Source organism: Xenopus laevis, chromosome 7L (genome assembly GCF_017654675.1).
Source record: "Xenopus laevis strain J_2021 chromosome 7L, Xenopus_laevis_v10.1, whole genome shotgun sequence".
Classification (NCBI taxonomy): domain Eukaryota; kingdom Metazoa; phylum Chordata; class Amphibia; order Anura; family Pipidae; genus Xenopus; species Xenopus laevis.
The window spans coordinates 9,071,062-9,096,636 of record NC_054383.1 but is presented as its reverse complement, the minus strand read 5'-3'; the positions used below and the strand labels follow the sequence as shown (position 1 = coordinate 9,096,636).

The 25,575-nt window shown below is 35.2% G+C and overlaps 1 protein-coding gene across 1 annotated transcript in view; it reads left to right on the top strand.

The window, feature by feature from the left end:
* LOC108695740 (protocadherin-15-like) overlaps positions 1 to 25,575 on the top strand; it is a 555,442-nt gene that overhangs the window by 438,103 nt on the left and 91,764 nt on the right. The window contains exons 25-26 of the mRNA XM_041570198.1: positions 10,406 to 10,515; positions 13,261 to 13,401. Coding sequence (XP_041426132.1) covers positions 10,406 to 10,515; positions 13,261 to 13,401 — 251 coding nt within the window. The remainder of the gene's footprint in view (positions 1 to 10,405; positions 10,516 to 13,260; positions 13,402 to 25,575) is intronic.

Sequence of the window (25,575 nt, the reverse complement as noted above, 5' to 3'; positions counted from 1 at the left end):
GTTTTCGGAATTTTTTGGGTGAAAACACAGGGCCAACTAGTGAAAAAAAAACAGATTAAAACACAATCCATAGGCTGTACAGTTCAACAACAGCTGCAGCTTTGACATCTCTGATTTTGTGGCCCCTTATTTTTTAAATGGCCTCACAAGTCATTCTGCATTCCCAAGACATAAATTGGGTGCTTACAATGTCTAATTTGGGCAAAGTGTTGGGTCTGGTAATATTGCCTGGGTCACCAACTTCTTGGTCCATTACTGAATTTGAAACAATTTCTGTTTTATCATCAAAAAGCATAGTTTCTAATATCATGACATTTGAGAGGGAATTATTAGTGATGGTCGAATATTTCCCGTTTAGCAAATGTTTTGCCGTTTCGCAAATTTTTTAGTGAAGCGAAACAGCAAAAAATTTGTGAAACACATTGAAGTCAATGGGTGTCAAAATAATTTTAACATGTGCGCCAACTTTTATACGCGCAACAATTTTGTCCAAATGTATATATATATATATATATATATATATATACATATATATTTGGAAAAACTGATGGTTGTAACATCACACTGGGTATGACCTGCTGATGGGGTCCATAAATGGTACTTTCCATAGAAGCGATGGCTTCCGATGTCTGCTAATAGTCTGTGCCAGACAGTATCATAACTTATGCCAGCATGGATACTCCCCTCTAATAATCACAATTCTGGACCTCCCCCCCGATTGCTAATAGTCATAACTTGTACAGAGATAATATAAACTATGCCATAATACAGTAGGTATCCCCTGTACTACTAAGCACAATTCAGCAGGAACCACCACCTGTTTGCTCATAGTGCATATTTCTAAGCAATAACATAAACTCAGCCGATGTAGATTTCCCCCTGTTTTAAGAGCAGTTCTATAAATATAGTGTACGGGGCATGTGTTAGATATAAAAATATATGTAGGATCTGCTTTCCTCTGTAGAGATACTTATGTAGGAGGGTAAAGGTGTTGCCAACCTTTAGTTTCTTACTTTACCCAGGGTTATTGGCCAGCTCTATTAGCTTCTTTATTTAGTTGGGAGGGGGAGTAGGTCCCTTAGTAGTGCAAGGTGTCAGGTTTCCCCTGGGTTATAAAAATGGAAGCACATGTGTTTGGTCTCTTGTGGTTCCTCCATTTGCTCCAGTTTACTTTGTAAAATAGTTTACTTTCTAAAAGGGGAGTTTCATTATAAACATTGATGATTATAACAAATTCCTTATAAAAGATGCAAATGAATGATTGTTTTATATCCTGCAGCCTCCCTCTGTCTTTTCAGCTTTCCTTGCCTCATGTATTTGCTTTCCCTTCACTTCATTAACTTGATTTCATGTTTGCCCCATTGCTTTGCTTCAGTGTTTTAGAAATGATTATCCTCAAATGAGCCAATTTTTAAAACCAGTAGAACTCATTATCAGTTTAGTCCAGTTCTCTGAGGAAGGGGGGCGATTGCTGAGTCTGGATAAGGAAAAAAATGAATACAAATATGTCGGAGTTAGTATACTCAATAAAGTCACTCTGATCTGAAGCCCAAATCCAGGAATTGAATTCAGCAAAAGATGTTTTTTTTTAATCCTAAATTTATTTTGGATTTGTTGTTTCTTGATGCTGTGGTATAGTGCCATCTGCTGCTGTATTTCAATGCAATTTTAGGATACAGACAAATGTACTGCAGCTGAATAGTAGTGATGAGTGAATCTGCCCCATTTCGCTTCTCTGAAAAATTTGCAAAACTGCTTAAAAATTGTGAAATGCCCAAAAATTTGGAAAATGCATTAAACTCTATGGGTGTCTCTTTTGTCATGGCAATATTTTGTAGCAAACGAGTCTACAGACAACTTTTTTGCTGCAGAGACATTTTTGTTGCATAGACTATTAGTCTATGGGTGACTTTTTTTTACTCCAATTGCATTAAAGTCGATGGGCATGTTTTTTTATGGGTACGTTTTTTCTTACTCCAAATTCATTGAAGTGAATGAGTGTTTTTCTTAGCAAACTTTTTTTGCAATTTTGAAAAAAATCAGCCACTGACGAAATGAACATTTTAACATGAATCCATGTGTGACGAAAAGTTTGATAATTGTCATCTTATGTTCTTAACTTAATGGATTTAGGAATTCTGTTGTACAGGTATGAGATCTATAATTTATGATTCTTGGGTACTAATAAGGGAATTTTCCCACTCTTTTTTCAGGCAAAACAAAACACATGCTGAAATTCTCGCACAGATTCATAAGATTTTTCAGCACTTGCGAAAAATCAAATTTTGCTGTGAATCTGTGTCAGGTGAAAACATTTGCACATTCCTCTTCTGAAAAACTGGTGTTTTCCAGATAGGGATCCTTTCTGCTCACCATACCTTAAGGGCGGCCTTAAGGGTGCCGATTCATGAAGCTCGAGTAAAGGATTCGAATTAAAAAAACTTTGAATTTCGAAGTGTTTTTTGGGCTACTTCGACCATCGAATGGGCTACTTCGACCTTCGACTACGAATCGAACGATTCGAACTAAAAATCGTTCGACTATTCGACCATTCGATAGTCGAAGTACTGCCTCTTTAAAAAAAACTTCGACCCCCTACTTCGGCAGCTAAAAGCTACCAAAGTCAATGTTAGCCTATGGGGAAGGTCCCCATAGGCTTGCCTAAGTTTTTTTGATCGAAGGATATTCCTTCGATCGTTGGATTAAAATCCTTCGAATCATTCGATTCGAAGGATTTAATCGTTCGATCGAAGGAATAATCCTTCGATCGTAGGATTTGCGCTAAATCCTTCGACTTCGATATTCGAAGTCGAAGGATTTTAGTTCCTAGTCGAATATCGAGGGTTAATTAACCCTCGATATTCGACCCTTCATACATCTGCCCCTTAGTCTACTAAAGTACATGGGGAGGCACATTTATCAATAATCACATTTCAAATTCATGTGAGTTTTTTTTCATAATATAATAATCAAATATCTTAAATTTGGACAAATTTTACCAAGTCGAAAACTCAAATTGAATTTGACTTGAATTCAATCAAACTCAATTCGAGTTTTTTCTCTGCAAACATCTCAAAATTGCTCACTCGACCTATCCCTTTGACATATACAGCAAATTGCATTCGCCAGGTTTTAGGTGACGAATAGTCGAATTCGAATTTGAATTTTTAAAGGGCCAGAGTATGATAAATTTCGAAAATTTAATTAAATTTTTTAAGAAACTCATATCGAGTTTGGATAATTCCCTAGTCGACTATAGTTCTGACCATAAAAAAAATTGAAAATCAAATTTAAAGTCAAATTTTCAATTTGAACCTTAATACATCTGCCCCTTAGAGACAGATCAATATTTTTCATTTGTTTCTTTGTGAAAAAATTGTTCATGATGGAAATTCATTGTTCCATTCATTTTTACAAATTCAAATGTTCAAAAATCAAATATCTTGAGTTTCTAATCTACGCCCCCCAATGACTGTAAAGCTCTCAATATTTTAGCTGCCCAGTGCCAATTTTTTCCATTTAAAATTTCAAGACAAATCTTGATAAAATCTTGACAAATTCAAATTTGAATTTGATGTTTTGCACAGCTTTTCATGAATTACAATAAAAACCCAACCTTGAGTTTTACTAAATAGACCTCTTAAGCATATAAAGCCAACGGGATTGTTTTGCTACCAATACGGATACCATCAAGTACAAGGTATTGTTTTATTGTCACAGAGAAAAAGGAAATCCATTTAAAAATTTGAATTATCTGCTTAGATTTTTTTAGTACAAAATACTCATTGCCACCCCAGTGATTTAAGCTTTCCTTGTCTTTTAAATAACAAAAGGAATGGACAGACTGTTTGGTTCACCTGGCCTTGATCATCTTGAAAATTCTCTGTTCCTAAGTTGATGTGATATAATGGTTTGATTTATAGCACATCATAATTAGAGTAGGATCTTGCCTGAAGTAAAAAGGTGACGGCTGCTTCCTAAGGAAAGGTGTTACGATACATTTTGCCAAGAATTCATTTACATGTGCCCTTAACTGTCAGTGTGCAGAATTAATACGATACATTATAATGCATTCATGGAGATAAAATACAACCTCACTTTTTTCACTGTTCCAAAAAAGACTGTGTCTACACACTCATGGCATTGCTAAGGGTAATATTGTTAATGAAATACTGAAATAGACGCTCAGATTTAAGAAAGATATATGATGAGGTGGCGTGATTTGTTTCCCATTCATCTTATACTTTAAACAGTATGATCAATTTCCCTAGGCTTTCCTATCATAACTGATGTTTGTGGCTGAATGTGTTACAATTCCCCAGGTTAGCAATTACCCCGTTCCTCCAGATTCTACATGCAGAGCTTTAATTTCCAGTTATTTTCTTACTGTTAATTACTCTGTTTGTCATAATGAGATAAATCAGTTACAGCTCTACCATAAATCCCTGTGGCCATGTTTGGGATCCTGGGTTGTTTCTCCTTAACCCATCAGAAGTAGTGATGAACGAATAAACATGGATTTGCGGTGAATTTCACCGCACGCAAAGGTCTTCTCGAGACTGTGACAAAAATTTGCCGCAAAAAAAAAAATTGGCACACGTCAAAATTGTCTAACGTGTCAAAATAGACAAAATAGTCCTGCGTATTAAAAATTGTCTCTTGCATCAAAATTCAATGCGTTTTGCAAATTTTTCATAGTTTTGTGAATTTTTCACATCCAGAGCTACGGCATACTGTATGTGAAAGTGCCCAGAACTGTTCATATGCAGATTACTTATCATTATTATTTATTTACAAAGTGCAGGCATATTCTGTAGTGCTTTACAGATATCATACATCATTCCCATCAGTCCCTGCCTCATTGAAGCTTACACTCTAAGGTCCCTATCACATTCACATACACAAGGGTCAGTTTTATCAGGAGGGATGGCCTTGGAGTACTCAGAAGAAACATATGAAGTCACTGGGAGAAAATAAAAACTCTTTCTGCCATGGCCGAAGTAGAATCTAGAACCCCAGCACTAGTGAAGAGCAAATCTGTCTTGTTTCACTTTGCTAATAATTTCACGAAACTGCACAAAAATTCACGAAGCCAATGGGCTCAAATTTTTTTTCACGTGACAATTTTTTGCCCAACTTTTTTTTCAGAATTTAGCCAATGGGCGCTTTTTCTCCAAGCGACTTTTCTGTTGTAGCTAATTTTTCTGTGGCAAATTTTTGCCAAAGTTTCACGAAAAATATTGCAGATGTCGAAATTCGGAATTTCACTGCAAATCCATGGCAGGTAAAAACATTCGCCCATCACTAGACAGCACTGCATCATGTTGTAATATCATTGTGGGGATTATGCATTGTGTTGTAGTGTAATGAAACTAATATGAACAATTTAAGGGGCCAATTCATTAATTTCGAGTGAAGGAAAGGAAGAAAAAAAACTTTGAATTTCGAAGTGTTTTTTTGGCTACTTCAACCATCGAATGGGCTACTTCGACCTTTGACTACGACTTCGACTTCGAATCGAAGGATTTGAACTAAAAATCGTTCGACTATTCGACCATTCCACCATTCGATAGTCAAAGTACTGTCTCTTTAAGAAAAAACTTCGACCCCCTAGTTCGCCACCTAAAAGCTACCGAACCCAATGTTATGTATGGGGAAGGTCCCCATAGGCTTGGCTAAGTTTTTTGGTCGAAGGATAATCCTTCGATTGTTGGATTAAAATCCTTTGAATCGTTCGATTCGAAGGATTTAATCGTTCGATCGAAAGATTATTCCTTCGATCGTTCGATCGAAATATTTGCGCAAAATCCTTCGACTTCGATATTCGAAGTTGAAGGATTTTCATTCCCAGTTGAATATTGAGGGTTAATTAACCCTCGATATTCGACCCTTGATGAATTTGCCCCAAGTGTACTGTATTTTTAGGCATCTGTGTACAGAAATACATACCAAATGCATATTTAAATAGTAACATTCATAATAATTTGTGGATTTATCTATAATGCAAGCTGTGCAGAGATTTATACCTCTTTTTATTTTGTATATAATGGACACATGTAGGCCAAAGAAAACACCCGGGGCAGATTTATCAAGGGTCGAATTTCGAATTCATGAGAGTTTTTTTAAAACTCCCATAAATTCTAATGAACTCGAAATTCGACCAATCTAAAAAAAAATTGAAAAAAATCGAATTTTCAAAACTCGGGTGAATAGGATCAACCCGAAAACTCAAATCAAATTTGACAGTTTTGGCCATAAAAAAATTGAAAATTCGAATTTTCAATTTGGTCCTTGATAAATCTGCCCATTGATGTAAATAAAACTTATAGTTAAATAAAGAAATGTATAGAAACTATGTATGGTCTGACTTTCTGTTGCTAAGCACTCTAATAAAGACAAATTTATATACAGTAGTAGCAATCACTCTCCATTACCAGAAGCCTTGGAGAAATACAGTATATTCACCTATTACTTAAATGTAGTGGTGGGCGAATTTATTCGCCAGGCGCGAATTTGCGGCGAATTCCCGCTAGCGAGTAAATTTGCAAAAATGGACGCCGGTGTCAAAAAACGAGACGCCGGTACTGTTTCACGAAATTCTCGCTATTTCACAAGTAATTATATTATCAGTTATCAGTTAATTATATATCAGTTAAGATTAAGTACAAGCTACTGTTTTTTTATTACAGACAAAAAGGAAATCATTTTAAAAAATGAGAATTATTTGTTAAAAATTGTGTCTGTGGAAGACGTCCTGTAATTCGGAAATGTCTTAATTATAACGGATCCAATACCTGTATTTAGTTTAAGGACATTCACACACATTATTGTAGGAGCTACAAATTAATTTATGTCTATAAAGTGGAGAGTTTAAAGAAAAAAAAGTGAAAAGTTTTTGCTAAAGTCATAGCTGAAATTGTACCACCCTATTTAACTAGGGTTAAATAGTGGGAATATTCCCACAGATGTTGCTAAAGATAAACATTCAAACAACAGAATTCTCAAAAAAATGTTGCCCATTAAAGTATCATTTTTGGTTCTGCTGAAAAAAACGACACTATTCTGTAGTTGCTACAGGATTCAGCTCCCCCTCCTCTTTTTAGCGTGCAGTGACTTCACTGTGAAGACAAGTGTTGGCAGGTTGGATTTTATTCTCCGCTTGGGAACATTTACTGTGTCATTCTGATAAAATATTTTTCAAGTTGCTTCACGTTGTTTCTTTGGTATTCATGTTATGTTTCACCATAGCTCACATTAAAGGGGAAAAAAAACAGAAGATAAAGCCAATCTAATTACACAATGACAGATTATAGAGAGTGTTTGCTTTTCAACATTTGGACAGTTTTCCATGTGCTAGTTTATTTTATCTAATCATCAGTATAATTGCCTCTTCATTTTACCCTAATGAAAATCCAGGATTCGTCGGGAGAATTAGCCTCCAGGTTAGATTTGATGCAATAAGCCGGATGTTTAAGTGGTACTAAGAGCAGAATTATTGTTTGATTCATGCACATGACCCCGGCTTATTCCTTATTTAACAATAAACTATTTTCTATATAACAACCTTGTTGAATCCTTGTTTGGGATTAAGCAAAGTTTAGAGCTATTAGAAATCAATTCATCAATGTCTGTTGCTGACTGGGTCAAAATAACTTATTAATTAGGAATATTTTTTTCTCACATATTGAATTCCCCCAGTGTTAATGCTATTGCATTTTTTCTATTTGCTTCCATATCAGCTTGTTTTGTAGCAGAGTATAGTGGCCCAGCCAAATAAGTTCAGAGGGTTTTCATCATTTGGGTTTGAACTCCATTTTGTTGCCTTGATAGTGTAGATCTGATAGAGTTGGTCACTAGTGTTGTTTGTGGAGTACCACAGGGCTCTGTACTTGGTCCTTTGCTTTTCCATCTAGGATCTAGGGTTTTTTGTAGATAACAAGTTGTCTAATTCTGGGCAGTGTCATTCTGTGGCCATTAAAGCAAATAAAGTCCCAGAGGCCACCCCTTCAGACTAGAGGCAGTGTTGGTCTGGCCCACTGGGATACCAGGAAAACATTTGGCCTATTTCATTGCCATTCTTTATTTCTATGAGAACAAAGAGGCTCAATAGTTGGAATAATAGATTATAGTATGTAAAGAAAATAGTCTAGGGGTTGAGTGAGGAGAAGAAGAGTATTAGTACTATGAGTGGGCCCCTTGTCCAAGGTTTTTGGGTGGACCCCTGGTGCCTCGGGCTGACACTGACTAGAGGAAAAGAACTTTCATAAGAAGCAGAATAGGTGGTTCTTCACAGTGAGGACAGTGAGGTTGGGGAATGCACTGCCGAGTGATGTTGTGATGCTGATTCTGTTAATGCCTTTAAGAATGGCTTGGATGATTTCCTGGACAAGCATAATATCAAAGGCTATTGTGATACAAAAATCTGTATTTAGTGTAGTATATATAGTTTATGTGAGTGTGTGGAGGGGTCATTGTGTGTGTGTGTGTGTGTATGTCTGGATGTTGGGTTTTATTTGGAGGGGTTGAACTTAATGGACTTTGGACTTTTTCCCAACTGATCTAACTATGGAACTATGTAACTTCTTGTGTAAAGTCTATGCATACTAAAAAGGGCAACTTTTGCAAACTAATGTATGCTGATTTGTTGCAATTTTATCTTGATTTACAAACATTGCAGTTTTATTACTATTTTTACTTATTAACAAATCTGCCATAAAAATTACAGAAATATTAAAAAGGGGTTAGTTTGGTCTTTTTTTTTTTTTTTGTATCATTCATCCCATACTGGGTATTTAAGGCTGGAATAAATGACTACATTATAAGTGCTGTAGATTCAGTGTTTACAATTGACCCTTTATTTTATATCACTGATGTTCCCTAGTTCAAAGAATCTTACCTGGATTAAGAAAGGATTTTTTTTTTGTTATGTATATACTTTCCTTCTAGAAACATTTTTACCAGCTATGCCATTTCATACAATTAGGCAATGTTAAAATTATTTTCTGTAGAGCATTTACTATAATAACATCATTAGAACAGGGAGAGTTATACTGCGGCAGGTCAGCCTCATTCAACTGCAAATCCATTAGTATTATTATGTTCAGGTTGGAATACCCTTAGGTGTATAGTAGATGTAACCTTGTCAGGTGAAGGATAACATCAGTATTAATATTAATTAATAATATAAAGAATTTCTTTATATTGAAATGTACTTAACATTAAAAAACGTACAGAATTGCAATGTTTGAAGGTCAGCGTTTCATAATAATGAATATATTTGTGCACACAGAATGCCAGAGAACACAAGATTCTTCAGGTGGAACACGGATAACATGTTTCTGCCTTTTACATGTTCTTTTCTTTTCTAAACATATTAAATAGCACATAATACAAAAATTCTGTTTTGCCCACTGGTACCCACTGCTAACAGAGTCAAATTCTCGATCGGGACACTTTTTTTTTTTCAGGACTAGTCCACTCCTGACGAGGCAGTCATGCTAGGCAAATGCACATGTAGAATGAGAGAGTGTCCTGGTTTGGTCAATATGTACATGCATGTTGCCATTTCTATTGTTATGTGAGCCCTGGGCAACCATGCATGTGCCACAGGATGGCCTCCCTCACCAAGAGTGGGCTGTTCTTCCTAAGGACCTTTTGTGATAGTTGCCCTTTAATTATAACTGTATGAGCATAGAATTAAAGAAATACTAAATTATTAACATAAGGTACTTCCACCCATATATGCTGATACGAACTTGCAGCTCCTTGAAGGGAGACACAATGATACTTTAAAAATTACCCACTTTCAGGGCCAGAGTTCACAATGCCCCTAGGTCCCCCACCACTTGCACCCAACCCCCCCACACCTGACCCCCCCTGATTGCACCCCTCTCTTACACACCTGACCCCCTGCACCCCCTCAACTCCCCTTCCCAAAACTTAAAATCCTTGCATCAATCTGCTTTCCCTGGGGGCTCTGCTTCTTCAGGCCCATTGCAATCTCTTGCACCAACTGGGTTGACACGAGATTCAAACCATTGTCAAAATTTCCTATCCAGTTCCAGTAATGATGCGGCCAGAAGATGGTATTCTGCCCCCCAATTTTGCTGCTCTTGGCTCATGCATTTGTGGCTTGCCCACTTTGATACTTTATAAACAGAGCCTGTAGCTCATTGTGTGTGCAGAATTTACCCTTTTTATATGATTGGTTTCATCAATAACAACATACTGTGTGATAACTCGATATTGGTTTCTATATTCAGGCCAGCAATATACAGCTCCATTCCCTATTTTTACATGCATTTTTGAAGGGCATCAATCTCTAAAGGTTAACTGAAATCAGTGAATATTTGTTTAATATTTTATAATTAAATGTGATAATAAACATATTTTTTTTTCCTTACAGGCCCCCTCCTGTCAGTGAATTGGCCCTACTTGGATCAGTTGTAACTGTGGTAACAGCTGCTGTGTTGAATCAAACTATAGTGTATTCAATTGTCTCAGGAAACGATCAGGGTAAGTGGGCACAAGTGTAACCAGTGGGTCTATTGAACATTCTCCAGTTGAGGAAATGTGAAGTCATTTGGGCATGGTGAGTGGCTGACACCCTACTAACCATAAGCGCTTTATTACAGTTAACCCCTGGGTTGAAGAAGCTTTGTTCAGTTTTCAAACTTTCAAACTGCAATTTTCTAGCACATGAGGAATCATCCTTAGAAATGGAATTAGCTTTCTTTTTCTTCCTGTTCTATATAATTTGTGTTTGAAATCAGCTTAGAAAGCAGCGGAATAGCTGTCATTGTTTCATGAAATTTCTCTGGGGAGGAAGGAGAAAGGAGAAAAGGAAAGCATCAGATAAAAGAAAGGTACAATTGGGGTAAGGGATTCATTTAGCAAATAAAGAGAAGCCGTTTGCACATACACGCCAGAAATGATTAATGTTGCCATCTTGCTTTGGCACGAACCCTGACATTTAATTGAATAGAAATCCCAGTGAATTGAAACTCATTTAACATAAGTTTATTATTTGCATTGGATTATATATATATATATATATATATAACATATGTTTTTGCAATAACCTTCCACTTGCATCAAGGGTCATAATAAATGATCCCTAGTTACCAACAACTGCGCTTAAATGATAGTAACATAAAAAATATACTCTATCTAGATTTATAGATTATTATTTCCATCATTATAAGGAGTCTTACAAGAGTGCCAAGAGAATAATAAAGGACATTTGAACCTGTTTATCAGCCCATAAGTTGAATGCCATACGCAACATTTTTTTTACCGGCAGAGAAATGCTCCATAGCTGTATGCATTGTCTGCCATTCGGGCCGTTTCAGGTTTCTATTCATCTTAATGACAGGCGTCATGAATAGGCATCTCTTTTGTGTGCTATTGGCCTAAGTACTAAAGCCATTTTCATCCAAATAGCTTATCTGTTATCTCCAATGCAAAGTGGTCCCTAGAGGAGCTCAGGACTCTACATAGCAACCTTTATGCCATAATACAGAACATGAACTGCAGAGAATGTAAACAGCCTATATTTAGAAATAATTTTAAAATTATTGCAGATTTTTAATATACTTGGAATGTTGATTAGAATTACATTTTCTTTCATTAATTAAAACAATAATTTTTAGGTAGAAGAGTGAATGACGCTTTGGCAATATGTGCAATCGAGGGGTTAAATAATGTACAAATGATTTCTTAGAAATCAACATGACCCCTTTTAGAGATGATTTTAGAGATGATTCTTCCCCATTCTGCCTGTGCTTTATGGCTTAGTTCTAAATCATAGTTAAACGCTGAGCCCCATAAATGTCCCACCGCAAACATAATCTTGTAATTTCAAGTTATTCTAAAGTATTGTTTTTGTGTGTGTGTGTGTTTGTTTGCATTCATCTGTGCATGAAATGAGATTATATAAAAAAAATGGAAAATGTGGAAAATGTTAGAACACAAAGTTAACTGGTGAAGGAACTGGCCATTCTGGTTGCACATGATGTGAATTAGAGGTGCCTCCTATACTGCTTCTTGGTCAGCTGTTGACCTTAGAGGCTCCTCTTCTACCACTTCTTTATCAGCAGACTGATCAACTCACATTCATTTATAAAGTAATGAGTCATAATCATTACTTTAATTTGAAGCAGTGTAGGTGGTTCTTCACAGTAAGGACAGTAAGGTTTTGGAATGCCCTGCCAAATGATTTTTTTAACACCTTTAAGGGGCTTGGATGATTTCCTGGACAAGTAAAGTATCCAGGGCTATAGTGATACTAGGGGGCCCATTTACTTAGTTCGAGTGAAGGAATAGAGGAAAAAAAGTTCGAATTTCGAATATGGCTACTTTGACCATCGAATGGGCTACTTCGACCTTCGACTTCGAATCGAACGATTTGAAGTAAAAATCGTTCGACTATTCGACCATTCGATAGTCAAAGTACTGCCTCTTTAAAAATTTCTTCGACCTCCTAGGTCACCACCTAAAACCTACCGAGGCCAATGTTAGCCTATGGGGAAGGTTCCCATAGGTTTCCTAACAATTTCCTGATCGAAGGAATATCCTTTGATCGATGGATTAAAATCCTTCGAATCGTTCGATTTGAAGGATTTAATTGTTCGATCAAAACGATTATTCCTTCGATCGTAGGAATAGCGGTAAATCCTTCGACTTCGATATTCGAAGTCGAAGGATTTTACTTCGAAGGTCGAATATCGAGGGTTAATTAACCCTCGATATTCGACCCTAGGTAAATGTGCCCCTAAATCTACAATGAATATAGATATTGGTATATATAGTTTCAGTGGGTGCATCCTTCGGAAGGGTTGACCTTGATGGACTTTAGTCTTTTTTCAACCCAACTTAACTATGTAACTATGCATAAAAACAGGTGTACTACCAAACAGAGCCTCCTGTAGCCTGCCAGTCCACATGACGAGTCACTGCAATTATGTTGCACCATCCAGGAACATTTTTCATGCTTGAGTTGCTCCCCAACTGTTTTTACATTTGAATGTGGCTCACGGCTAAAAAAAGGTAGTAGACCCCGGCACTATAACCATTAAATAGGCATTATATATAATTCAGTCATCCAATCTGACCAATCATTATGTGCTATGTGCAGACAGTATAACACTATAAAATGTATCATATCACAGAGGTTGAAAATAGCAGCTTGTGCCAATATGTTGTGTTCTTGGTTGCTGAACATTGAAAATGTTCACTATCTTCTTTATACGCTTCATGCAGGAATATTTGCCATTGATAACAGCACTGGGGCTATCACTGTTGCAAAGCCATTGGACTATGAAAACACAACAAGCTACATGCTCAGAATCCAAGCAGACTCGATGGAAGTGACTAAATATAATCTACGAGCTGCTTCGAAAAGTAAGTTGCACTTCATTTGCTGTGAAAGTGTTATTCTCTTCATAAATCCTGAGAGAAAGCTTGCTTTTGCTAACAGAGAATGTTTTGGCCTGCAAATTGTTTTACTTTTAGGATAGTGAATATTAGTATGGACTACCTTAAATAATTCATTGGGCTGAACTTGAAATTTAGAAACATTTTATTTAAATACAACCCATGCATACTTGTTAGCTGCATTTAGTAGAAAGGTCCCAATTTTTCTAGCTACTATATTAACCTTTTTTTTAGGTCATTCATTGAATTTAAATTCATTTTTAAATGTCATTTCTATTGAATCATTATTTTCCCTTCATTACTGGCTCCATGCTTCATATGTATTTTATCTCCAAAATGTGGCTTTAAAATCATATGTGAAAAAGATCTTTTGTTGAACTGAAATCCATTTATACTTATTTTCTTTTCATTTGACCTTTATTCTCTGGAGGTAGGTTCTGTACAAAGCTCTTTTATTTAGTGTTTGCTCTATTTGTTTATAATGAAAAATATATAAAAGTACAAGTATTTCTTCTGACTTTAGTGATACTTTTTTACGGTTGTGTCAAATTCAGTGGTGACATTTACAAGTATTTGTAGCTTATAGTTGGAACCAAAACATAGAGGTTGTATTATATAGATAATATGAGAATTTATTAGAAACTCAAATCAAATCATTCAATCTGGTGACCAGTGTAAGTAGGTGAAATGTTTTAGTACATCGTACATCATAGTCACAGATAAATTATTTAGTTTCATAACTATACATACATTAAGTGGAAACTTTAACAATGTCACAGCCGGCACCCGATACCAGAACAAATGCCAAGCGCCCTTGTCTCGGCTCGGCTTCACCAGTAGTGTGACCACCGTTGGGCTTCGGGAGGAGTCCTCAGCTTACTTGGGTGCCACCTGGACTTTGCGAGGGGTGCAAGGCGAGATGTTCTGGCTGGCGAAGGGGCACGGCTGTTAGCAAAGTCTTTTGGGCTGAAGGTCACGGTACAAAAGGATTAGGCAGAAGGAAGGTCAGACAGGCTGGGTCGAGGCAGGCGGATATCAGAATCGTCAGGCAGGCAAGGGTCAAAACCGGGTTGTCAATCAAAGGGTTAAGCAGGAGAGATGTCGTAGGCAGGCCAAGGTCAGGATACAGAGTTCAGAGTAGTCAGGATACAGGCCGGGTCAAACACAGGTTATCAGACAGACAAGATTCAGATCAGATGCACTAGGCTCAGGAAACCACAAGAAACAAGTTCTATCATGGGCACTGGCTGGGAGTATGAATGGGCCTTATATACATTCAAAATTTGCGCCAAAACGAGCATCAATACGCGCTGGCGCAATCACGCCAGCGCGCCTGTACCTTTAAAAGGCGCGCAGGCGCGCCGCGCACGCCCTAGGAGAATCAAGATGGCGCCGAAGAGCCACGCGACGGGCGTCCCCGCTGGTGGAGCGACGGCCGACCCCTGCCGCGTAGGTAATTTTATTACAAACAAAGTGTGAGATTAGAGCTCACCACAGAAAAACTCACCCACTTTCTCTTCATTCCTATGAGATTTTTAGAAGCGTATTTCTTACCCACTGATTATTCGCCAATACACTTTTAAAAAATATCATAGAAATTGTTCTGGGGGTGAGCTCTAATTTCACACTTTCATAAATCTGCCCCTAACATTCTGCCAATAGTGATGTGTGAGTTTTTTTTGCCATGTACGGTTTTGCACCAAATTTCTGTTTCAAGAAATTGCAGCAAAAATTCACTACACGGTCAGTTTCATATGCAACAAATAATCCATGTCGTAGACAAGAAAATTGCTTGTATAATATTATCCCCCCTCTCCTTCCACATCAAACATTGGGATTTGACCATCAAGACATTTTAACTGTTGGTGGTCGGATTTATTAGTAGATACTGGACCAGAGGTAATGTCAAAAATCACAGACATGTTTTTAAGAAATTGGCAAAACATGGGAGGCAATTTTTTTCTATTGAAAAGACAGTGGTAGCATGTAGCATGTGAGGCATGTATTTAGTAGTATACTGAGTTAAAAATGCATGTGATTTTGCTTTCCCATTGACTCAACCATAATTTGGGGACCATAGTATATATGAATTCAGCAGAAAAGTATATTACATTTAAGTTCTTACAAAGAAATTAAATTGAGGGGCTTATGGCCCATTAAATATTTATTAATTATATGAGATAATGCAATACATTTAGTTGAGCAGTTTACCAGAATGAAGTAAATTAAAATCATAGCTACAATAATACTGTAAATCAGTGAAAACTGAAAAGACTCTAAGGGGGTTATTTATTAAAGTCCGAATGCCAATAACTTGAAAAATTCAAGCTTTTTTAACTATAAAATCCAAATTTTAAAGATTTTTTATATGGAAAAAAGTCTGAATCCAAAAATCTGCCATCTCAAACATGCTGAGATTGTATATAAGTCAGTGGGAATCCCTATCCTATTTGGAATTTTCTGTGGTCTGCTCCTGAATTAGCGGCCTTTGGGGCAAAAATTTAAAAAAATTAGAACTTTTTGAGAAAAAGCCTGCAAAAATCGAGCAATTCAGGAAAAAAAATCTAAAAAAAAATACCCTTACAATTTGTATTTCCTCTCGATTTTTAAATCATGCTTTTTTTAATAATAAATAAGGTAAATTGTGTATTCTAGTTTGGTCTGACTTTTATTAATTAAATAATCAGAAATGTTTGGATTGTGATAAATTACCACCTAAGACTCCATTTGTTTTATTATGAATCTAATATAAGTATGGTACAGTATTTAAATCACTGTATATAATCTTTTTTTTTATTAGAAGAACACTGCTTAAAAAATCTGTGAAAAAGTATTGTAAGACTTGATTTTTTTATTATACATCTAATTTAAGTAGTGTACTGTGTATAAATCACTGTACATAATGTTTTTATTGGAAGAACACTCCTGAATAAAAAACAGGGTTTGTTCTAATTTATGCAAATCAAATAAGTTATGTGGGAACTGGTAAATTTTACTGATTAAAGCTATGATTATATAAATTATGAAAATTCTGCTTACCCCATTTCAATTAGCCAAAGTTAATGGGCAAAATAATTGAGAGTTATGCCAGGATTGCAATTTAATTTACTTACTTGGGATCACACATATAAAGAGCAATTTGTTATGCAAAGGATTTATTTTTAAAGATTGAAGTTATTTTATGTAAAATTCTATTTGGACATGTTTATTGTAATAGCTACCTTTATGAAAATAAACCTAATAAAGACTTCTATAAAAACAGTAGCTAATTTCATTGTAATTCCAATTTATTTACAATATTTTATTTAATATTTTATTATTTTAAGATGTCATTTTGTTCAAGAAAATATTAATATTCTTATAGTTTAGTGGGGCACTTTGCTTACATGAGTCCTATTGTTTTCTTTTTCTATAATTTAGTGGAAGGTTTTCATGCATCTTGACAAGGACCACGTGACCCCATATAGGCCTTTCTGATAAGTATTTCTAATGAAAATCACAGTATGATATAATCCATATAGGAAGCTCAAGGAGGGTAGAATTAAGTGGCATGGAAGCTCTATGTTTTCCAATATACATTCATTACAATTGTTCAAATTATTTGAAAATGCTAGGGATGAAAAGAATTTCAGCAGGTTTCCCTGTGAAATTTTATAAACTGACACAAACATTTTCACTTCAAAAAAACACAGATACAAAACATGACAAAAGTAAAAAAAAAAAGTCTGTATTCTGCATGGAAAAAATTGCCTGAGAAAAGATTGCCACATAAAAATGCCCTAAGACTCCATAATGACATAAAGGGGCACATTTACTTAGCTCGAGTGAAGGATTAGAATGAAAAATAGTTCGAATTTCGAAGGTTTTTTTTGGCTACTTCAACCATCGAATTGGCTTCGACCTTCGACTACGACTTAGACTTCGAATTGAACGATTCAAAATAAAAATCGTTCGACTATTCGACCATTCGACCATTCGATAGTTGAAGTACTGTCTCTTTAAAAAAACTTCAACCACCTACTTCGCCACCTAAAACCTACTGAGCACCTTCCCCATAGGTTTTCTAAGTATTTTCTGATTGAAGGAAAATCATTCGATGGATGGATTAAAATCCTTCGAATCGTGCGATTCGAAGGATTTAATTGTTCGATCGAATGATTTTTCCTTCGATCGTTCGATCGAACAAAATGCGGTAAATCCTTCGACTTTGATATTTGAAGTCAAAGGATTTAACTTCGATGGTCGAATATTGAGTGTTAATTAACCCTCAATATTCGACCCATAGTAAATGTGCCCCATTGTGTATTTTGTGTGGAAAAAGCCACCACAAAAGATAATTGTAGTCAAAAAGGCATTAACTTCAATGGGTTTTGCAATTATTCCTGACATAACAAATCAATGTATTTTGTGTGAAAGAGTAGCCAAAAAAACCCTGAAAAGGCTGTTAATTTGGAAATATTTTTCCATTATCAGATCATTACTTAAGAAACATCATTAATAGAAACAGGCCACTGCTGTTTTAAGTGGCACACATACCTTTCATACTTTCTTAATGAAGCTGATCTGTACAGAGAGATTAGGTTGGTCTACAGCTCAAGGTAATTAGCACAACAGTGACCATTTCCTCCCAAACAGATTAGCACAGCAGTCCATGTTATTTCTATGACTTTTTTAACTGAATGAAGTTTGAAATATTTCAGATGATTAATCCTTTGTGCTCAGATCAAGGAACCATATAAAAAAAATAGATAATGAAGAAACATTATTATTCAAAGCTACTATACAGTTTAGCTTCAAAGCATACAAATATAGTTTTAAGAAGAAAAATTGCCTAAGCAGTCTAAGCCTAAGCTAACCTGCTGATTTCATACAATGGCCTAAGAAGAATTAATATTAATATTCCTGTTTTCTTTAAATAAAAACTCATATTTGTAGAGATGATACCTAACCTACAAGTAGATTATAAATATAACCCTATTTGGAGTTAATCAGAAAAGGCCCAAATTAGGGATGAGAAAATTGTTTTGCCTGATTTTGTTTTGTGAGACTGTTTGAGACATTTGCCATGCATTTTGCTTTGCTACAAAAACATGAGTTTTGAGGTGCAGAAAAAAAAATGCCAAAAACGCATTGGCACAAAATAAACATGCATTTACTGAGAATTGACTATTTCTCAAACTTTTCTGCAATTTCATTCATGTTTTTGTTCATCAATAGTCGATATATACCTTTTCACATTTTTTCCCAACTTTTTCATATTCATGAAATTTCATATTTGACAGAAACTTTTCTCTTTTTATAAATAACTTAAACTTTGCTTAAAATACTCTCCAGCTGGCACATCCCACTTGTGCGAAGAAATCTTGATATATTGAAATCTTGATATTGATATGTTATTACTAGTCATTAATGCATTCACAAATATTAAAATGCTTTTCAAAAAATGAAATTTTAATAATTTACTAGTTCAATTAAATTTTTATTACACTTTCATTGACTTAACTTAACTCCACTTTGGCCAGAACTTTTTAAGACTTCATAAACAGTCATAAATAGCCATTCCAAATTTTGAAAGCTGCTTTTAAGTACAAAATGTTACTAATTTGAACTTTATAAATAGAACATAAAGTGTAGCATAAGCAAGACTAGTAAGTGCAATTAAACAAATATTAGGCTTGAGCTTAGTATGCTTTGAATAAAGGAAATTAGTCACTGAACAAAGAAAGAAGGAGTGAAAAATATAAAGACCTTTTAAAACGTAAATCTTTTAATAATGTTTATTTAAATCTTTGTTAACATTTTATTATATTGTAGTTTCATGTTATCATTATGGCCCCTTTAGTTTCTGGTAAACAGGCAATGATAGATTACATGTTGCATAGAGGTTAAAGACATGTAGCTCAGCTTTATAGATAAGCAGAATGAACATAGTCTTACTTCTATTAATGAGACCAAAGTCAGAGTAAGATAAATATATTTTCTTTTTTCCCTTGCCCCCCACCACCACCAGATTGTAAATAAGCTCTCTTTATCTTCACTGCACGTGTTTATCTTGATAAATGTGCTGCAAATAACAAAATCAGATTATGGTAGTTTAGTAATAGGACATGTCAGAGAGCGTAATTTAGGTCTTTGGCTTTGGATATAACCAAGCAAAATAGCATCCACATGCTCTAAATATGTATAAATATACTATACACTATTCCATACAAGCCAAACACCTACTCACACCTAACAGGTTTTAACAGAATCATAGGATGAGTGGCTATATATATATATATATATATATATATATATATATATATATATATATATATATATATATATATATATATATATATATAAAATGCTCAAATAAGCATTGAATGTATATATATATTTTTATATCTGAGCCCCTACAATCCATCATTTTTTATCTTATGTCAGCAACCACTACGGTTTTACTAAACTGAGCTCAGTATCTAAATAATACCATTGCTGGAATGTTTTTTCTATTCTATCTGTTTCTTAAATCGAGAAAGAGAGTTGAGGAGCATGGTCTTCTATTTGACTCCACCCATGCTAAATTATTGTGACTCCTGCTTTTTTATTTGGATATGCCCCCTACTTTTTCTGGGTTAGGGTATTATAATACAATAGGAGGACAAAAGTTGATGTATAAAAGATTATAGCTAGGGAGTCTTAGACAAAGGCAATTTAGGCAATTTAGTTGCACCTCTTTTGCTATATTTAAGTATTTTGAAAATGCTGTGCCTCATTTGCTAAGTTTTTTTCTATATCAATCGTAATTAAAGCACAGCAATGAAAACATGTTGTTTCCAACAGGATATATAACTACTGGACAGTTATAAAGATGGATTGCATTTCAGCCATAAAGCATGACAGGCCTGCTCATTTCTGTAGACTTCATACTTGTGAACTCTGTAACAGAATGCTGATTTATAAAGAGTGGTACAAATTTAACCAATGCTCGAACTGCAGCTTTGAGAGAGGAAGGAGACTTGCCATTCAATTTAAATTTTCTTTTTCAACATTTTGGTTAATTGTTTTCCCCAAAAGCATACTGGAATAAATACAAATGTTATTATATATTTATAATAATATTTATGTTATGCCATTCATTATCAAGAAACCCAGTATCCAAAAAGGTCATCTCCCATAGACTCCACTGTGAACAAATAATTAGAATTTTGAAAAATGTCCTTTTTCTGTGTAATAATAAAACAGTACCTTGTTCTTGATCCCAACTGAGATATAATGAATCCTTACTGGAGGCAGAACTATTCTATTGGACTGATTTAATGTTTAAATACATTTTAGTAGACTTAAATTATGGTGATCCAAATTACAGAAAGAACCATTATCCAGAAAACTGTAGACCCCTGGCATTGTAAATAATAGGTCCTATATCTGCAAAATAGATATATATGTAAAAGGATTATCACTTTAAAGTTAGATTTAATTGATGCGTATCAATGGTAAAATTCTCAATGGGAACATCTAAACCATTATCATTAACAAAGACGAATCACAAAACCTTCTAAAATTAGTGAAACTCATTAGGATTCCTTACCACTCTGTTGTTTGGTGGCACAGAACCGATGAAATAATGTGCAGTTAGATGGCAATGAATTATTGAGCCACTGCTGAGTTTAAAGACAATGTAATGATAAACTGCACTGGGGAAAGTTGACATTGACCGAAAACTCTAAAATTAAGTGACAATGAAATAATATAACCCTCCGGTGCCAGTTGTCACTAAAATGATTTTTATTGTTATGTGGATCCTGAACAGGAACAAACTTTTTTCTTTCTTTTCTATTTTGAGGCATGGCAAAGCACAAAAATAAAGGAACCAAATCACTACGGAAATTATATTTTCTCTGATAATTTTCCAGCCCTCCCTACAAAGCCCATTGTCTCATGTGATTTCAATTTGTTTTAATGCTTATGATTAATGTTAATAGCTGATTGGCAGTGCATTTATGGTAAAAAATATGTGTATTTGTTTACAACAGTCATAAAACCCAAAACTAATATTTTTAGAGGGGGATTTTAATAATCATTTAGCATTGTCACTCAAATACACAATAAGTGTTGACTTTATCAGCAATTAGTATAATATATTCTTAAGTTATAACACCTAATTTTCCAAACAAAATGGTGCAAGGTGCTGGTTGGAAAGATGCATTCAACATTTTTGCTTGTTCTGTAAACATAAATTTAAATTTTTTTATTGTAGCCACCATTCTTAGTGGTGGCTATAATTGTGTCAAGAAATGTAACCATAGAATGCAGACCACATAATCGTATCAAGTATTAAAACATACAATAATGGCAAATCTTATTATTAGAAATAACATTTTTCAGTGACTTTGCCTCCATGTGCACCATTTTTTTTAGATTCCTCGTTCTTACTAGATGCTGGCGGTTGAAACACACAAGAAAGGTATATGTGGAGCATGCGGTATACAGGCATGATGATGTTAAGTCCCATGTAACTCAGTCTGTCATTTTAATTTCCATGCCCATAAATCCTTGTCACTTCTAGCAGTTTTGCAGTGCCACAGAAGCCCATACTTAAGCAAAAAAGCAATCCGTAAAACAGAAATGCTGTACTTGATCTTGTTTCTGCTCTTTGCTGCACTTGAACTTATTTCTGCGCTTTGCCATTTTAACATGAACTCAACTAATACACAGCCTGGAATTAAATTCATTTTAAAGGGATTCTGTCATGATTTTTATGGTATAGTTTTTATTACTATATGACACTGTGCGCATTGAAAGTAATTCAATCTAACATTTAATATTGTATTCTTGAACCAATGATTGTATTTGTTTTAGTTGTAATATTGGTGTGTGGGCAGTTATTTCAGGTTGTTGTGTACGGTTATGTGCTTTCAGAGAGAGCCAGCACTTCACAATGGAACTGCTTTCAGATAAGCTATTGTTTCTCCTACACAGAGTCACAACTTGGGCAAGCTAGACTTGGATTTTTACTATTTAGTGCTTTGCTTCTGGGGGGAAGGGATGGGGTGATATCACTCCAACTTGTAGTAAAGCAGTAAAGAGTGAATGAAAGTATATCGAAGCATAAGTGACATGACCGGGGGGTACCTTGGAAACTAACAACATGTCTAGCCCTATGTAAAATTTCAAAATTAATATAAAAAAAATCTGTTTGCGCCTTCAAAGAACAAGGAAAGCCTTTCCCCCAACAATTAAGTGTGTTACAGGGAAGTTCTTCCTGTCCCTGATTAATAGGTTTGTTTGTCAAAATATTGTTTACTTTTTCAGTTCTCCTTTGCATAATCTATCCTTCTCCTTCCTGTTGCCAGGGCCATTTTGCCAAACTCCATGTTACAAAGATGGCAGATTGTAGTCCTCTGCACATGCGTGAAAAGTTCCCTGTCTGCTTACCCAGATACGTCGCTGATTCTCCTGTGCTCTCAGTGCCGCTTCTTGCTCAGACCTACTGTGCCTGATTGCAGTATTGGTCTGACTGCAGGAGCAATGAATTGTGGGCATTTTTAACTAACAGACTCGCAAACACTTTCAAAACTAGGCATTTATGACTACTGCTGAACTTATTGGAGGAATTCTTTTCTACTGAATCCTGATGTTTAACAGACTTTTCATGTCCTTTAAAAAACAGATTTCAATGCTCAAGTGAGCTATTAACTGATGCATTTAGTAAACAACCTGTTTTCCCAGGACAGAATCCCTTTAATGTTAAGTAATTCACGTTATTATTTATCCCTGTTCATTATTTTTAGTAGGATGGTAGAGTATTGTTAGATGCAATACTGTCACAGAAATAGATACACTTCAGTTCCGGGTATTCAATTTATATAAAACTTCCCTTAACCAATTTCACAGAATTTTGCAGAATAAACACTAAACATTTGTCTTCATAGACTGAAGTGTGGAAAAGCAAGTAAGACAAAGGTTGTAATTGTTAAATCAGAGAAATGCCCAATGTTTAGTGGTGATGGTCCAGTAAAGTTGTGTGATTCTGAGAATTTCAAAGTTAGGTTTAGGCTGAGTGACCTCATTTATGGAGCACAGTATATATAATTTATGTGAAGGTATGGAGGGGTGTGTGTATGGTTGCTGGATTTAATTTGAAGGGTTTAAACTTGATGGACTTTGTCTTTTTTCATCCCAATTTAACTATATAACTATGTAAACATGGGCCCTAAAGGTTTTTCACTCTTGTTCTTTGCACAATGATAAATGACCCCTGAGATGTAAAAGGCTGAATGGTAGCAGTATGCTTCACTAGTTTAGAAAGAGAGGAGAGAACTAGAGGAAGAGTAGTTTCAACGGATGCTTATTTGTCAAGATTTTAAGATAGTGGGTCTTATATACAGGTATCGAATCCATTAAACAGAAACCCGTTATCCAAAAATGTACCGAATGGCCTTCTCCCATTTTATCTAAATAATACAAATTTTAAAAAATTATAACTTATACTTGTTCTAAACTAAGATATAATGAATGTTTATTGAAACTAGAACCAGCCCATTGGGTTTATTTAACGTTTTCATGATTTTCTATTAGATTTAAGGCATGAAGACAGGAAGATCCTTTATCCGTTAAGCTCCAGGTCCCAAACATTCTGGATAATAGGTCCCATGCCTGTACCAACATAGATCAATGCAGTAAGTTAGAGCTATATTGATCAGTTCATTACAAATTAAAGCTGAAGATCTGATGGATTGCTATGTGAAGTGGCACTTTTGCAATTTAATATTTTAAATTATTTTTTTCACTAAATTAGACCCAATATTTGGTTTTGCTGTGTAATTATATTGTATAGATGTAGGGAGAGAAGAAAAATCTGAGTAGTTGTGTTCGTCATGAAAAAACCTTCCTGAGTAGCATTTTATTGTACTAAAGAGGATTTACAAACTGTAGTTTGGTGTGACTGTTATAAATGAGCATCATCTGTAAAAAATATCTATGCAGTCGTCCTCTGTAGGACATGGAACGGAACACTAGTGTGTTTATCATACGATGCGCAAATCTTCTTGGCATGTTGCATTACATCGCAAAACCCTGGACTATATTTCATGCTGTGATTTTGATGAATATGTTGCCATAAAAAGTGACAGTAAATGGTAGAATTCTGGCATTTGATGGATTTACACTTGAATTTTTTTTTTGTGCAGTTGGTTTCAAACAACAGACCCTGCAGCCATAGTATTTATCTTGCTCCTTGCTTCAGCGACTTTGTTGTGTGATTTAATTTACTGCTGTTTTGCAGTTGGTTGTTTTAATTGGGTTCACTACAGACGAGGATACCGGGAATATTTATTTCAGCCTTATACCAAATTACTTTATAGAAAATGCTGCCTATTTTAAATAGCTTTTTGGGTGCATATTTATATATATCTGTACTGAACCCCATTAAAACAACCAAATGAAAAACAGCAGTAAATAAAATCACACAGAGTTTTTTCAAAATTTTCTCCCTATTCCCATTGAGCTTGTAGGATGGGTATTTTTTTTTGTTACTTTCTATTTATAGCTGTATGTGAATGCCAGTCATTCTCTTCCAATCACAATGTTCCATTGTGAATTAATGGATTCTGGAACTTGCGGTTTTATAGACAATATAAGCATCATCCACTAAGGAAAGTGGAGGGCCTTTAAGTCCCAGAATCCATCACTTCACAATGAAACAAGGTGAGGGTGGGGTTGGATTACACTGTGAGCCTAAAGGGGAATGCAGAATTAGTCCCAGCCAGCACACAGACAGACTATCATGGTCTCTTTAAACTCAGGTTTAATATATATGTAAGGATTGATGTGACCAGCAAAGATATTCTCTGCTTTGGTCAGTTGGGGCTAGAAGAGAGTGTTCTGATCCAGTTCATTGATAAAGTAACTAAATCATAACCATAACGGATCCAGTTCTTTAATAAATGAACTGGATCAAAACACTCTCCTCTAGATGTAACTGATCCAAACAATTCATTACTTCATTAAATCATATATTTAATTTGATAAGTGCTGTTCAGCACTGGGTTATCTGACTGCCTTCTGGAGTTGGCAGTAACTATAAAGCAAAAATAATGAATCCCATGCTTTATAAATCTGCAGCAAATACCTTAATACCTTAATATATTCTCATTT